A 16,410-nucleotide genomic window follows, 5' to 3' on the forward strand; every position below is an offset into this window, starting at 1 on the left:
TTCAGAGTTATGCTTAAAAAGTCTTTCCCCACTGGAAAATTATGTAAATATTTATTTTTGTTTCCTTCTAAAACTTCTATAGTTTCATGTTCACGTTTAAATTTTTCATCTGGAATTTGTTTAGATGTAAGGTGTGAGATAAAAATTGAACTGAATCATTTTTCCAAGAGGTTAGCCAGTTGTCCCAATAGCATTTTGGAATAATCCACTCTTTTCCCACGGATGAGAAAGGTCATTTTATTTTATACTAAATTCACAGAAGTGCTTGGCTCTCTATGGACTTTGTTTTTCCTGTTCTAATGTTTGGTTTGCCTTTTGTGGCACCAGTCATACACTGTTTAAATTACTGCAGCTTTTTTATACATCTTAAAATCGGCTAGGGCAAGTTTCCACATTTTTCTTGGCTATTCTTAAATGTTTATTCTTCCATATATACACTTTAGAATTATTTTGTTAACTTCAAAAGTCCCATTGGACTTTTCACTGGGATTGTAGTAAAAGTAAATATTAATTTGAAGACAACCGGTATCTTTGCAATCCTCAATTGCCACTCCAATTGAATAATAGTGATAATGATAATAATAAATTAATATTAGCAGCCAACATTGATCGACTGCTTACTGCATGCTTGGCCCTGTTCTGAGCCCTAATTCTCACACTGAAACATCATAACAGTCCACCACAGAGGTGCTATTATTGCCATACTCATTTTACAGATAGAGAAATTGAGGCTTGGAGATGTTAAATACTGTAACTTGCCATGGTCACAAAGCTTTAAGACAGAAACAGGGTTCTTTTCCTGGGTGGTTCCAGTGTACATTCTATGCCATGAGTCTATACTGCCTCTGTATTGACTTACATTTTCTTCATTTCCCTCACAGAGTTGTGTAATTTTTTTCCTATATGTCTCTACAAATTTGGTCAAATTAGTTCTTACCAGATTTTATATGTTGCTGCTGTATTTTTCCTGTGATGTTTGGTCGTTGCTAGATTCTGGCAAAGCTATTGATTATTATAAGGGAGGTATTTATTTTGAAATCGTCCAGTTTAATAATCTTCTTATTAGTGTAGTAGTCTGTTGATTCTCATTTAGTTTTGCAGGATGACACAACCATCATTTTAAAGTAATAATGTTTGGCTTCCGTTTCCTGTACTTATATCTCTCATTAGTTTTCTTGCATTACTGCAATACCTATAGCATTGTATAATACAGTAGTCACTATCCATAGGTGGTTATTGACATTCAAGTTAATTAAAATTAAATGAATTTAAAAATTCAGTTCCTCAACTGCACTAGTCACTCTTCAAGTCCCCAATAAGCCACATGTGGCTTGTGGCTACCATATTGGCTACATTTTAGAACATTTCCATTATCACAGAAAGTTCTATCGGACAGTACTGCTAGAACTTCCAGATTAATGTTAAATAATAATGGTGAAACGAGTTGTCGTGCTTTTTTCTTCCTAACTGTAAAGTTAATATCTCTATTTAGTGATTTACCATAAAATGATGTTGAGTTTTGAATTTAAATATCTATATGTATTTTTTTATTATGTTAAAGAAGTCTTAACCTACTCCTAGTTTTCTAAAAGTATATAATATTTTAAAAATTTGTAATGGATAATGAACTTTAATGTCTTCTTGGCATCAAAAAATTTTGCTATGTGAGAGGCAAATTCCCCCTCATTTTTTAAAATTATCTTACTTATCCTGGTCCTTTTTAAATACATTGCTGGATTTTGTTTACCAATGTTTTATTTATGTTTGTCATCAAAGAAATTGATTTCAAATATTTTCTATTACTAGTGTCTTGTCCAGTTTTTTAAAAAATCAAGATTATATAATTTTCATAAAATGAATTAAAACCCTTTTTCTCTATTTCTTTTCTCTGGAAGAATATGTATCAGATATGAGTCATCTGTCCCTTAAAGTCTGGTAAAACTTAGATGAAAAAAATCTGGGTCTGGTGCTTTAGTTGAGGGGTATGATTTTCTCATATCTCTCTTCCAGTTCATGCATTTCATCTTCATCTGTGTCTAATCACACTGCTTAGTCTATCCATTAAGTTGTATTTCAGTGAATAAACTTCTTCAGCTCTAAAATTTACACTGTGTTCTCTGCAAATGTGCCTTTGTTGAATGTTCTTCCCCTTTGGTCTGTTTGATTTCTTCACACACTTTATTTCATTTTTAAATTGAAATCAGTTGATGTACAATATTATGTTTCAGGTGTACCACACAGTAATTTGACATTTTCATACACTATGAAATGAGCACTGTGATAAATCTAGTATCCATCTGTCCCCACACAAAGTCATTACAATATTATTAATCATATCCTTTCTGCTGTATATTAAATCCCTGTGGCTTATTTATTTTATAACTGGAGGTTTGTATTTCTTAACTCCCTTCACTTATTTCACCCCTCCTCCAACCTCCCTCCTCTCTGGAAACCACCCATTCTTTTCTCTACATCTAGAAATCAGTTTTCATTTTGTTTTGGTTGTTTGTTGCTTCTACATCTTGGCTATCGTAAATAATGCTGCAATGAACATTGGCGTGCATATATCTTTTCAAATTAATGTTTTTGTTTTCTTCAGGTAAATCCTCAGAAGTGAAATTGCTAGATCATATAGCAGTTTTATTTTTCAGTTTTTGAGGAACCTCCATACTGTCTTCCACAGTGGCTGCACCAATTTACATTCCCACCAACACTGCACAAGGGTTCCCTTTTCTCCACATCCTTGCCAGCACTTTATCTTTTGATGATAGCCATTCTGACAGGTGTGAGATAGTAACTCCTTGTGGTTTTGATTTGCATTTCTTTGATGATTAGTGATGTTCAGCATCTTTTCATGTGCCTGTTGGCCATATGTATGTCTTCTTTGGAAATATGTCTATTTAGATTCTCTGCCTGTTTTTTAATTGGCTGTTTATTGTTTCTGATGCTGAGTTGTATGAGTTCTTCGTATATTTTGAATATTAATCCCTTATCAGATATATAGTTTACAAACATCTTCTCCCATTCAATAGGTGGCCTTTCCTTTTGCTGATAGTTTCCTTTGCTGTGTAAGAGCTTTTAGGTTGGTGTATTTGTTTATTTTTGCTTTTGTTTCCCTTGTGTGATGAGACAGATCCCCAAAAATATTGCTAAGACAGATGTCAAAGAGAGTACTGCCTATGTTTCCTTCTAGTTTTATGGTTTCAGACCTTACATTTAAGTCTTTAATCCATTTTTGAGTTTACTTTTGCATATAGTATAAGAAAGTAGTCCACATTGATTCTATTGCACACAGCAGTACAGTTTTCCAAATACCACTTATTGAAGAGGCTGTCTCTTCTCATTGTATATTCTTGCTTGCTTTGTTGTAGATTAATTGACCATATAAGCATGGGTTTATTTCTAGGCTCTCTATTCTGTTCCATTGATCTATGTGTTTGTTTTCATGCCAGTACCATATTGCTTTGATTACAGTAACTTTGTGGTATAGCTTGAAATCAAGGAGTGTGACAACTCTAGCTTTGTTCTCCTTTCTCAAGATTGCTTTGGTTATTTGGGGTCTTTTGGGTTTCCATACAAATTTTAGAGTTATTTGTTCTAGTTCTGTGATAAATGCCCTTGGCGTTTTGATGGGGATTGCACTGAATCTGTAGATTGCCTTGGGCATTTTAACAATATTGATTCTTCTAATCCATGAACACCAAATATCTTTCCATTTATTTTGTCATCTTGAATTTATTTCATCAATCTCTTATAGTTTACAGAATACAAATCTTTTTCCTCTTTGATCAGATTTATTCCTAGGTATTTTATTCTTTTTGATACAATTATAAATGTGATTGTTTTCTTAATTTCTCTTTCTGATAGTTCATAACTAGTATTTAGAAGTGCAACATATTTGTGTATATTACTTTTGTATTCTACCACCTTACTGAACTCATTTCAGTTCAAATGGTTTTTGGTAGTGTCTCTAGAATTTTCTATGTATAGAACCATATCATGTGCAAACAGTGACAGTTTTACTTCTTCCTTTCCAATTTGGATGCCTCATTTCTTTTTCTTTTCTGAGTGTTGTGGCTAGGACTTCCAATTCCATGTTGAATAAAAGTGGCAAGAGTGGGATCCTTGTCTTGTTCCTGATCTTACAGGAAATGCTTTCAGCTTTTCACCATTGATTATGATGTTGCCTATGGGTTTGTCATACATGGCCTTTATTATGTTGAGGTATGTTCCTTCTATGCCTATTTTCTGGAGAGTTTTTACCATAAAAGGATGTTGGATTTTGTCAAAAGCTTTTTCTGAATCTATTGAAATTATCATATGGTTTTTATTCTTCAGTTTGTTAATGTGGTGTATTATGTTGATTGATTTGTGGATATAGAACCATCCTTATGTTCCTGGGACAAATCGTACTTGATCATGGTGTATGATCCTTTTAACGTATTGTTCAATTCAGTTTGCTAATATTTTGTTGAGGATTTTTGCATTTATGTTCATCAGTGATATTGACCTTTAATTATTTTTTGTGGTATCTTTGTCTGGTTTTGTTATTAGAGTGATGTTGGCTTTGTAGAATGAGTTCAGGAGAATTCCTCTTCATTTTTTTTTTTTTTTTTTTTTTTTTGGAACAGTTTGAGAAGGATAGATGTTAACTCTTCTTTGAAGTTTGGTAGAATTTCCCTGTGACATTGTCTGGTCCTAGACTTTCATTTGTTGAAAGTTTTTAAAGTAATGATTGGATTTCATTACTGGTCATTATTAGCCTGTTCATATTTTTTATTTCTTCCGGATTCAGTCTTGGGAGATTGCACATTTCTAGGAATTTATCCACTTCTTCTAGGTTGTCCATTTTATTGTCATATAATTGTTTGTATTGGGTGGGCCAAAAGGTTTGTTTGATTATTTCCATAAGATGTCTCTAGTAGCATTTAGATGTCTTTAGCTTCATTCAAAACAGTTTTGTTAGATTGTATGTGATGGCAGTCATATCAGCGTGCATTTTAAAAAAGACTATCAAAATGGGTGAATTTTTGTGTAGCCATTTGAATATTGAAGATGGAAGAAAAAAAGCAACATTTTTGGCATATTATGCTTTATTATTTCAAGAAAGGTAAAAACGCAACTGAAACACAAAAAAAGATTTGTGCAGCATATGGAGCAGGTGCTGTGACTGATCGAACGTGTCAAAAGTGGTTTGCAAAGTCTCATGCTGGGGATTTCTCACTGGACGATGCTCCACAGTCAGGTAGACCAGTTGAAGTTGATAGCGATCAAATTGAAACAATAAGTGAGAACAATCAACGTTATATTACGTGGGAGATAGTTGAAATACTCAAAATATACAAATCAAGTGTTGAAAATCATTTGTATCAGCTTGGTTATTTATGTTAATCACTTTGATGTTTGTGTTCCACATAAGTTAAGCGGAAAAAACCTTCTTGACCATATTTCCACATGCGATTCTCTATTGAAACGTAATGAAAACATTCCATTTTTAAAACAAATTGTGATGGGTGATGAAAAGTGGATACTGTACAACAATGTGGAATGGAAGAGATTGTGGGGCAAGTGAAATGAACCACCACCAACCACACCAAAGGCCAGTCTTCATCCAAAAAAGGTGATGTTGTGTATATGGTGGCATTGGAAAGTAGTCCTCTATTATGAGCTCCTTCCAGAAAACCAAACGATTAATTCCAACAAGTACTGCTCTCAATTAGACCAACTGAAAGTGGCACTTGATGAAAAGTGTCCAGAATTAGTCAAAAGAAAACGCACAATCTTCCATCAGGATAACGCAAGACAGCATGTTTTTTTGATGACCAGGCAAAAACTGTTACAGGTTGGCTGGCAAGTTCTGATTCATCTGCTGTATTCACCAGACATTGCACCTTCAGATTTCCATTTATTTCGGTCTTTAAAAAATTCTCTTAATGGAAAAAATTTCAATTCCCTGGAAGACTATAAAAGGCAACTGGACCAGTTCTTTGCTTAAAAAGATAAAAAGTTTTGGGAAGATGGAATTATGAAGTTGCCTGAAAAATGACAGAATGTAGTGGAACAAAATGGTGAATAAAGTTGTTCAATAAAATTCTTGGTGAAAATGAAAAATGTGTCTTTTGTTTTTTCTTAGAAAACCAAAGACACTTTTTGGCCAACCCAATGGTAATCTCTTATGATCCTTTGTATTTCTCTGGTGTTGGTTATAAATTCTCTTTCACTTCTGATTTTATTTATTTGGATCCTCTCTCTTTTTTTCTTGATGGGTTTGGCTAAAGGTTTATCAATTTTGTCAATCTTTTCAAAGAAACAGCTCTTAGTTTCATTGATCTTTTCTACTGTTTTTTAGTTCTCTGTTTTATTTACACTCTGATCTTTATTTATTTTTCCTTCTAGTAACTTTGGGTTTTGTTTGTTCTTATTTTTCTAGTCTCTTTAGGTGTAAGGTGTAGACTGTTTATTTGACTTGTTTTCTTGTTTTTGGACACTTTAAATGTGTTTATTTTACATCCACTTTCAAATTGCTCTTTAGTTTTCTTGCTTGTTCTCCATTTTCTTTCAGCTCTTACCATATGATTTATCATTTGGTGCTGCGAGCCCATCTTCAGAGGGGGTTATGGCTTCAGGAGTAGTGTAGGTTGGACTGCATGTATACTGTCTCTGCCAGGGCCACAGGGATCTGGATGGCTACGGACATATTTTGGAGTTAGTTTCCTGACTTGGTGCTTCTGTATTATGCAGCTGGTAAAACATCTAACCTTTATTCCCCTGCCTGCTTCCTTGAATCACTGAACAGATTTCCCTGTCCCCATTCAATGTCTGGTACAGCCCTCGGAGCCTGATTTCTACAGGGGGCTCTGCTTTTGCCCGCTTGTCTTGCTGGTGCCCTGTATCTACATCAGTAGCAAGATCACAGCCTGAAGACCCCTCAGGCCCAGAGCCCCCAGAGCTTTCCTTCCTGCTTAGATTTTGCATTCCCTTTTTGTCTCCTGTGCCTGGGGGTTTCCTCCTCATTCCCTTGAGCAAGGCCACATGTCACAATTTTTAAAATGATATTTTATGCAGAATTTTAGATCTATTATATTGACCAGAAACAAGTCCAGAAATTGTTTTAGATTCCTAAGTGGTTGATTTGTTTACTTTCTTTTTAAGCAAAGGCAAGGAAAGCAGGAGAGACATAAGTATTAACCTATGCTTTTTATCTTCTGGTTATATTTATCATCTGAGAATATACTTACACAACTTCAACATTTTGGTATTAATATGTTGGTGTTTTATTTGTGTCTTAGTGCAATAATGTTAAAGGGTGTTCTTAGTCTTTTCAATTTGTTATTTTTTATTTAACTGTTTTTCTTTATATAATCTGCTACAAATAATATTTTATTTGTTGAAGACTCCAAGGCTTATAACAGCCATAGCTTCATTATCCGGCCTGCAATTAGTCTTATTATGGTTGATAAGGGCACTTCTATTCTCTTTTTTTGTTATAAAATGTAATGCAGTATTTAGGAAAAAATCTTGAAAGAGGAAATATATACTATAAAAATTAAAACAGATAATTTAAAACTTGGATGTAGAAGTGGGAAAGGAGAATGGGAAAAGTAAAAGAATCTAAATTTATTTTATTTTATGGGGACAGCTCAATGAGGTACTTACATTCATAAGGTTGGTAGAAACATGTAGAATTGAATATGTTGCATTTTAAAATTTATTTATCTTTTCTGTCCTCCACAGTTTCTTGTTCATATTATTTACTGAATGTAAAAGAACAGATGAATTAATAAATGAATGACAATTTTTTTTCAAATTCCAATATTTTCCCCTTAGCTAGAATATTTTTAATCGCTATTTGTTCGAGTTCAGGAGCGTTACTTGCAGCATATAATGTGGTTGAGTCACTGCCTTTCTTTTCTCCAAACTGTCAGCACTTGTGTTGGAGGCACAATTAGGTTTGTGGTTTAAGCTAAATCCCTACGCCAAAGGCCTTTATTCCTTTTTGATTATGAATCAGGTGGAGAGCCTGTGTGGGTGTTTGCAAGTTTGTATTAGGAAAGGAAGAGAAGCTAGTTTCCCAAGAAATAAAATTCCATGGAGAAGCTGGAAAATATGCTTTCAATATGTCACTCTACGAATCCATAGTAAATTTGCATTTTTTCGTTATCTTAATATAGCATCTCTGCGTAACCTTTCAAGCAATGGCAACGCTACACCCCATGTCCATTCATGTTCAGAGAGGGGTTGGGTCCAAAGACTTGTTTGTCTGGGAAGCCTTCTTTGGAAGGTGTTGATGTCTTTTGAGTTTAACGCTCAGGAGTTTCTGATCTTAGATTTAAGATTCTGGCTAAGGAGAGAGGGAAGGCGGACTTGAACGACATCACAAATTAAAGGGGAAAAAAAGGAAGGACTCTAGAGGGTGCACGTCCAACTTTCACACTGTGACTTCTTGGGGATACTTCAAGATGTTTTCAAATAGCATGTACTTTTTGGATACTTGAGGGCATTTCCAAGTATCAAGAAAAAATAACTGACTGTTTCAAATCTTTGGAATTACTCCAAATTCAGGAATTCCAGATGTTTGTAAAGATGCCATTGCATACCTCTGTTTAAATACTGAAGTGGGTTTCAGGATGCTGTAGAGGGGAAAAGGCATACCCTTCAATTCTTCCTTTTTAAAAACAGTATAGTACCCACTCCGTAATGCTATCAGGAGGACCAAACTACCGTGAATGGTTAGTCAATAAGCTTGAGTATCCTTTCCTTCCTCTTTGCTTTTTCTACCTCCCAGGGCAGTTGTGGCAAAAAGATGTGTGGTATTTAAAATGTCATAGCACTATAGAAAATACAGTATGTTATTACTGTTTATCGCTGCAGATACTGAACCAATAATTATCTGTGTGATGAATGCCAAATGTAAATAATAACAAGGCTCCTGGCCATGTATCTTTCCATAATCTGCCTCCCCCATCTTTCCTGGACAGCAATCTGAATCACACACGTCTTTAAATTAAGAACTTGTCTGCAACAAATGTCTTGTGAAAGTGCCAATGTTATGACAATTCATTTTTTTTCCCATGAAATGCACTTAGTTTTACTTCCATATGCCTGTATTTCAGGTCAGGTATTCACCCTGATGAGAGTTTTTTGGCGACTCCAAAGCAAGAACCATCCAGATTGAACAAACTTCCAGAATCTACACATGCAAGTCGAACAGTTTGGCTTTTAGTTTACTCAGAATTAATAAATTTAGACCATTTATTTTTCCCTCTTGTGCTTGAGAGTCCCGGATACCTTGTTAAGGAACGTCAAGCTTTGTAAGCCCTAAGCAGCCAGGGCCTGCACTGACAGCTGAGAGTTTTGAACTTGGTACAAATGCTGGTGGACTGGAAAACAAGTGCCTGCTGCCTCTCCTGATAGGAGCAAGGGTGCCATGGCGGCTAGCTATGCCCTTGCTGGTGGCCTTTCTAGCAGAGAAGACCCTTCTCTGTAGTTTCCTGTGTGTGGCCTTGCTAGAAGATGGGGCTGGGGAGTCCCTTCCCCGAAGCAGGCGAAGCAGGTGGTAGAAACCCCCAAACTCCACGAGAACTTACTGAGCGTCACTGACTCGTTGATCTTGAAGCTGCAGAGGACCCGGTCCACATTGCGGGCGTGTCGGAAGCCGTTACCTCTGACAACTACTTGAAATGACTCTGAAACAAAGAGTAATGACACGACACCTTCATTGACTATACACCGTTAACCTTAAGTTTCCCACCTGCCCTGGTTTCGGGAGTGTGTTAACTATTTCACCAGGCTTAAAATATTTTAAAAAATCAGTTCAAGCTGGGAAACAGAAGCATCCGTGTGGGAGCCTTTTACTACCTATTCACTACCTTTTCACTAGTTGTTCACCAGGATGGCACAGAACTTCTTACTTTGAATTTCCACCTTGCCTTTACCTTTACTCTTCCTAGCTGGAATGCCTTCCTCCCCACCTGTGTCCTGCAAACCTTACCCATCTCTCAAGTCCTGGCAGTTTTAAAACCTGTCATCTCTGCCACCAGAAGGCCACGGGGGAGGGATTCTCCACTTCTTCAATCCTCTTGTGTCTCTTTTACATATCGGATGCAGAGGAAAGGATTTATTTAGAACTCCAGGTGCCTAGCGTTTTTGAAAACCACTACCTGCGGGCATTTACAGTCTGTCCTGAATAGTGTAGCATGTGATTATGTATTGTCTGGTGGTGTTTTTTTGTCTTCTCTTCCACAACTAGAAAACGTTCCTTTACGTTTAGGAATTGTTTGATGCAGCTTCAGCTCTCCTGTCTCTGCAGGGCACACAGTAGGAGCACCTAGCGTTATGTAGGAATAATTGTACTCAGCAGGGGATCGAAATCTTGCTTAGGGGCGGCCGGTCAGCAAGCATTTCCCGTTTGAACTGACATTGGCCCTTAGCGCACATAGTACTCTTCTCTCAAAGTAGAAGAGATAATATATCTCTGCGGGTCTCTAGCCCTGCATGTTAATTTCATATTGGCATAATTCATGTTGAATTAACACGTTAATAAAATATCTCTAAAGGGAAAATAATGATCCTCTATACTAGTCTTACTAGTATAATTACCAGCTAATTACCAGCTAATTAATTCATTAAATATTTAGGAATATTTGCTTAAGTTTGATGGTAACTAATAGCCAATACTCCATTTTCTTTGATTTTTGTCATCTTTTTGTGTGTGAAAATTGGGGCTTGGGATAATGCTGTGTGGCATATAAAAAAGAAAAAGACTAAAAGGTAGAGGTTAAAACGCAGTATTTGTGAAAGTGGATCTGGATGTGTAAATTGCTATCCAGATGGAGACTTTCACTGCAGGATGAATGGAATTAAAGGACTAGCATATGGGACTCTTCCAAACTTTAATAAACGTCATAAATCTATGTCACTTTCATTCTGGGGAAATTAATTTAGAGATCATGTTTGCCAAGAGAATAATAACTAGTATCAATTGCTCCCTCTTTGTGTACCAGGCCCTGTGCTAAGCGTTGTATATGTCTGATGTCACTTAAAACCTCACCACAGGGAGGTACAAATGAGAAAACCAAGCGTAGTGAGGTTAAGTAACTTGTCCAAGATCACATGGCTGGTAGCTGTCAGAATCAGAACTGGAATCCAGGTCTGCCAAGTATCAAAGGCCTTAGGACTCAGCCATCATTCTCTTTATCATTATGCTAAAATGTCTTGTGACATATGACTCATTTAGAGATTGACATTGTGATTTTTTTTTTTTTTTTTGGCGGTACGCGGGCTTCTCACTGTTTTGGCCTCTCCCGTTGCGGAGCACAGGTTCAGCGGCCATGGCTCACGGGCCCAGCCGCTCCGCGGCATGTGGGGTCTTCCCGGACCGGGGCACGAACCCATGTTCCCTGCATCGGCAGGCGGATTCTCAACCACTGCGCCACCAGGGAAGCCCCCGACATTGTGATTTTTTAAAAACCTTATTTTATTTTTACTTTAGACAGGTTTGCCCATTTTGCAGAAAAATGGAGCTGGCCCAGCTGGGAAGCAGGAAACCAAAACGGAAGTAAAAGAAGCCGGAGGCACTAAGTGTTCCACAAAGAGAAACAAGTTAGAACAGAATGCTGTTTAGAGGTATCAACGACCTTCCCCGTAAGGAAATTTGAGATTTTTGACGTTGTAAATGACTTGCCCAAGATCATGTAATCTGTAACTGGTAAGCAGCAAAACTGGGACTTGTTCCCAGCATTCACTGCCATAGTTTTGAACTATATTAAGGTTCAAAACTTAACTATGGTTTTTCAGGACCATAGTCCTATGAGTATTAAGGATTCAGATATGCATGTTGATGCATCTATACGATTGCTAAGTTTAGAAGGATGGACTGAATAGTTTTCTTTAGATGTCTGCCTGGCATGTGACTGATGACACAATTGGTTCAACAAGCATTCTATTACGTGTCAAGCATTGTGGAAGAATCTTACTGTACCTTGTTTACTCAATTTAGCCCATAGATACCCATTTCTGTTTTTAGTCTGAACGCTAGACATCCAGAAGTCTGCCGTTGGATGCTTTTGCTGATTGCAAATGTTTTCTGCCTCACTGCTCTGCCTACTTCTCTTGTTTCCTCAAAGATCAGTGGAAGGAGAGACAATTCTGGAAATGCAGGCCACGTGCCAGCTCTCTTCTCTAACACCGTGTCCTAGCATAACCAGTTCTGCTGCTGAGTCCTCAGTGAAAGAGGATGCCGGAATGGCTGCTTGGCCAGCCCTCAGGGTGTTAAGGAGGAAGACAGCAGAAACCCAGGAACAGCTATGGTGGAGACCGAGCAATCTAAACCCCGAGGCGCGGGAAGCAGATGGAGGAAAGGATGCCCCGGGAGGCGCACCAGAGCAGAGGCGAGCTCCCACCAGTTTCTACGTGAGGATGCACATTGGGCCTCCAGAAGAGCCTGAGTATCTGCCCCAGCAGCCCGACTGGAATGTCAGCCCTTTACACGTAGAAGGTATGTAACAAAACCCTGTCAAGTGAATCTGTCAGCAAGCGAGAGCCAGGACACACCAGAACCAGGACATATTGATTTAATTCAGTTTGTTCACAAAGCCCTGAACCTGTCTCTCACCATATGCACATCTAAGTGTTTTTAGGCAGCGTGCATGTTGGTTTACAGCTCCTACAAGGAGTGCCTAGGGACTGGAGGGCATTAGGGAGGAATTTCTACTTGGAAATGATCTTTTACCTAATCTTTTAAGATACATATTCTTTAAGTTATCTTTAAGGTATATGTTTATTATGATTCTTTTTTTTTTTTTTTTTTTTTTTTTTTTTTGCGGTACGCGGGCCTCTCACTGTTGTGGTCTCTCCCGTTGCAGAGCACAGGCTCCGGACGCACAGGCTCAGCGGCCATGGCTCACGGGCCCAGCCGCTTCGCGGCATGTGGGATCTTCCCAGACCAGGGCACGAACCCGTGTCCCCTGCATCGGCAGGCGGACTCTCAACCACTGCGCCACCAGGGAAGCCCTATTATGATTCTTTTGTCACTTTGTTCTCATTATAATTTAAGCTTCCTGATGGGAGAGGCCATCATATCTATTTCTTTAGAATCTTTGGCTGTGCCTCACCCAGGGCTGAGTCAGTCTCAGTATAAGCTCGTTTAACGAACAAATAAATGACATCTTGGTATAGCAAGGGAGAAAGGGGAGGAGAAGGTAGTCATTTATTCAGCTACCAGTCAGATCTAATCCTGTTTGTTTTCTGAGGCTTAATCAGGTCATTGAATGAAAAGATGCTCAGCGTCATTGTTTATTAGGAAAATGCAAATCAAAACCACTCCACACTCACTAGAATGACTATAATAAAAGAGGTGGACAATAACAAGTGTTGGTGAAGAAATGGGAATCCTCATACATTGCTGGTGGGAATGTAAATTGGTGCAGCTGTTTTGTAAAGTAGTTTGGCAGTTCCTCAGAAAGTTAAACATAGAATTACCATATGACCCAGAAATCTCATCCTATACTCAAGAGAATTGAAAACGTATGTCTACACAAAAACTTGTACATATATTTCACAATAGCATCATTCACAATAGCCAAAAAAGTGGAAACAACCCAAGTATCCACCAAATGATGAATATGGTATTCACACAATGGAATATTATTTACCCATAAAAAGTAACACGTTCTGACACATGCTATGACATGGATGAATCTTGAAAACATTATGCCAAATGAAAGAAACCGGACATGAAAGTCCATCTATTGTATGATTTTATTCCATTTCATTTCCATGTGAATAGTGCAGATTAGCAAATCCAGAGAGACAGAAAATCGACTGGCCAGGGCTGGGGAGAGGAAGGAATGGGGAGTGACTGCTTAATGGGTATAGGGTTTCTTTTCAGGATAACGAACATATTCTGGAATTACACAGTGGCTATGGTTGTACAACTTTGTGAGTATATTAGACATTACTGAATTGTACTCTTCGAAAGGGTGAATTTTAGGATATGTGAATTATAGCTCAATTTTAAAAAAGAAAAAGATTAAGGTCAATGAATAGCTTGATAAACTTATTCTGTCCCCTTTTCTTGCTTTTTTTTTTTTTTTTTTTGAAATGTGAACACGTAGTTTTGCGATGACCTCAATAAATATCACCTATCAACCACTGTATCTGAAAATGAGACATCTGTATATTTACCATTTGCTCTGGTCACCTAAGACTTTTGTGCGAAATTATTGTTAGTGATATTTCCATCTTGAGAGTTAGCTTCAATTTGCTCTCCTATTAAATGCTATTGTAACATGTAACATCTAAAATATAATATAGAGCTGGATGTGTATTAAGTGCTTTCTGATGCCTAAATTACTCTAAGGTTTTTATTTTATAGCTACTTACTTATAAGAATTTCAGTGAGGTATAACTGACATACAGTAAGTTGTATGTAAAGTGTATAATTTAATAAGTTTTGACATAGATATACAATCATAGGGCGATACCACAATCAAGATGGTGAAACATCCACCACCATGTGCCCCTTTGTAATCTCTTTCTCCTGCCCTGCCCCACACCATGTGACCACTGATCTGCTCTCTGTTGTTGTAGATTAGTTTGCATTCTTTAGAATTTTATGCAAATGGAATCATACAGTAAGTTTTTTTTTTTTTTTTTTTGGGGTCTGGCTTTTTTTACTGAGCATAATTATTTTAAGATTCATCCATAATTATTTTGAGGTTTATACATAGTCTATTTCTTTTTATTACTGACTATTATTCATTGTATGAAAACCACAGTTTTATCCATTCATGTGTTGATGAACATTTGAGTTGTTCACAGTTTTTGGCTCTTAAAAATAGAGCAGTTATAAACATTTATGTACAAGTCTGTGTCAGGACATAGATTTTTTTTTTTTTTTTTCCCTTGGGTAAATACCTAAGAGTAGAACAGTTAGGTCATGTGGGTAGTGTATATTTAATGTTTTGAGAGACTGTCAGAACTGTTTTCCAAAGTGATTGCACCATTTTGCATTTCCACCAACAATGTATGAGAGTCCCTCCTTCAAACAGAAATATCTTTAAATGAAAATGAAGACCAAGGAGAGGATTAAACAATTGATTCAGAAGAGCTGCCTATGGGCCAACATGAGCTCATTGAAAAACAGTGAAAAGTGAAAGAAATGAAACCACTTTTTGATGTTGCTTAAATGTGTCTGGTTTAAGCATCTAATTTCCAAGTGGTAAACATGCCACCTAAAAGTACCTTCCTTTGTGCTCACTTACCCAGTTTTATTATGAACAATGGGAAACAACAGAGTAGGAATAATACAATTGCTTCTGAAATGACAATGTAAGGCACCAATGATAATCTCCTTCCATTTCTGGAGGAAAAGAGCTTTAAATGTAGAGCAGTTGGCAGGTTGCACATTTAATTCCAATTAGTTCCTTCCTGGAGTATTTGCTTACATAAAACACTGTGAGCTATTCAAGTCTGAGGCCAACATTGTGGGACCAGAGGAAAATTGTGCTTAGACAAGACAATGCATTTCCTAAAGAGGAGCTGAACTAGGCAGGGCCAGTCTAACAATGGATCAACTCTCCTAATTACACAGAGGCTAATCTGCAAAAACATTTAATTAGGAACTTCAAAAAAGAGTCTATATTAGAAGTGAAGCAGAATTATTTAAATGCAGGTAATGGCAAAGGTGCTATAAAGGCTCTCCACAGAGCAGGGGACTTCCTAATGTTTTAGAACAGGAACTGTAAATGCGGTGGTATAAGCACCATGGTAAACAGCAACCATATGCTTGACCTGGGTATTGGGATAATGGGGAATGGTGGAGAGTATGGGAACTGGAAAGAGTACAGGCTTCTTTTAAAGGGAAGTTATTCAGTCTCTAATAATCATTATCTTGCAATAAATACAGGCCCAATGTTGCTAGATCTGATTTTTCAATACAAGACGAAAATCTGAATTTTTAGGTGAAATCAGACTTTTAAATGTTAGCAATAAATTGAAGTTTTTTTTTTTTTTTTTTTTTTTTTTAAAATTGCAGTGTGAATCAAAAAGAACATATGTGCAGACCAGACAGGGCTTGTTGGCTGCCAGCTTATAACCTCTGGCAGTGGAGAAGTTTGGGGCTGGCTCTCTCTCCAAATAGTTTCACTCATGACATTGATTGAAATTCTTTTTGATAGGCCAGATGCTTACCTCCTCTTCACATTAAGATTTCCTGTTAAAATGCAAAATAGTTCCAAGTATACTTTTTCCTTTAGCCACTAAACAAATAATCAGCCATTAATATCTTAGCTGAAGTTGAATTAAGTCTTTAGAAACTTACAGTTATAAAGGAGACCCCAAAAGGGTTTCTCTGTATAGCATGTGGTTACAGATGGCCATTCTGCTGTTGCTCCCATAATTCTGGGGGTG

General features: G+C 37.2%; 1 protein-coding gene across 1 annotated transcript in view; it reads right to left on the reverse strand.

The window, feature by feature from the left end:
• ANTXR1 (ANTXR cell adhesion molecule 1) overlaps positions 1 to 16,410 on the reverse strand; it is a 246,853-nt gene that overhangs the window by 144,865 nt on the left and 85,578 nt on the right. The window contains exon 10 of the mRNA XM_059079800.2: positions 9,588 to 9,686. Within this exon, the coding sequence (XP_058935783.1) occupies positions 9,588 to 9,686 (99 nt within the window). The remainder of the gene's footprint in view (positions 1 to 9,587; positions 9,687 to 16,410) is intronic.

The sequence above is a fragment of the Kogia breviceps genome, chromosome 11 (genome assembly GCF_026419965.1).
Source record: "Kogia breviceps isolate mKogBre1 chromosome 11, mKogBre1 haplotype 1, whole genome shotgun sequence".
Classification (NCBI taxonomy): Eukaryota; Metazoa; Chordata; class Mammalia; order Artiodactyla; family Physeteridae; genus Kogia; species Kogia breviceps.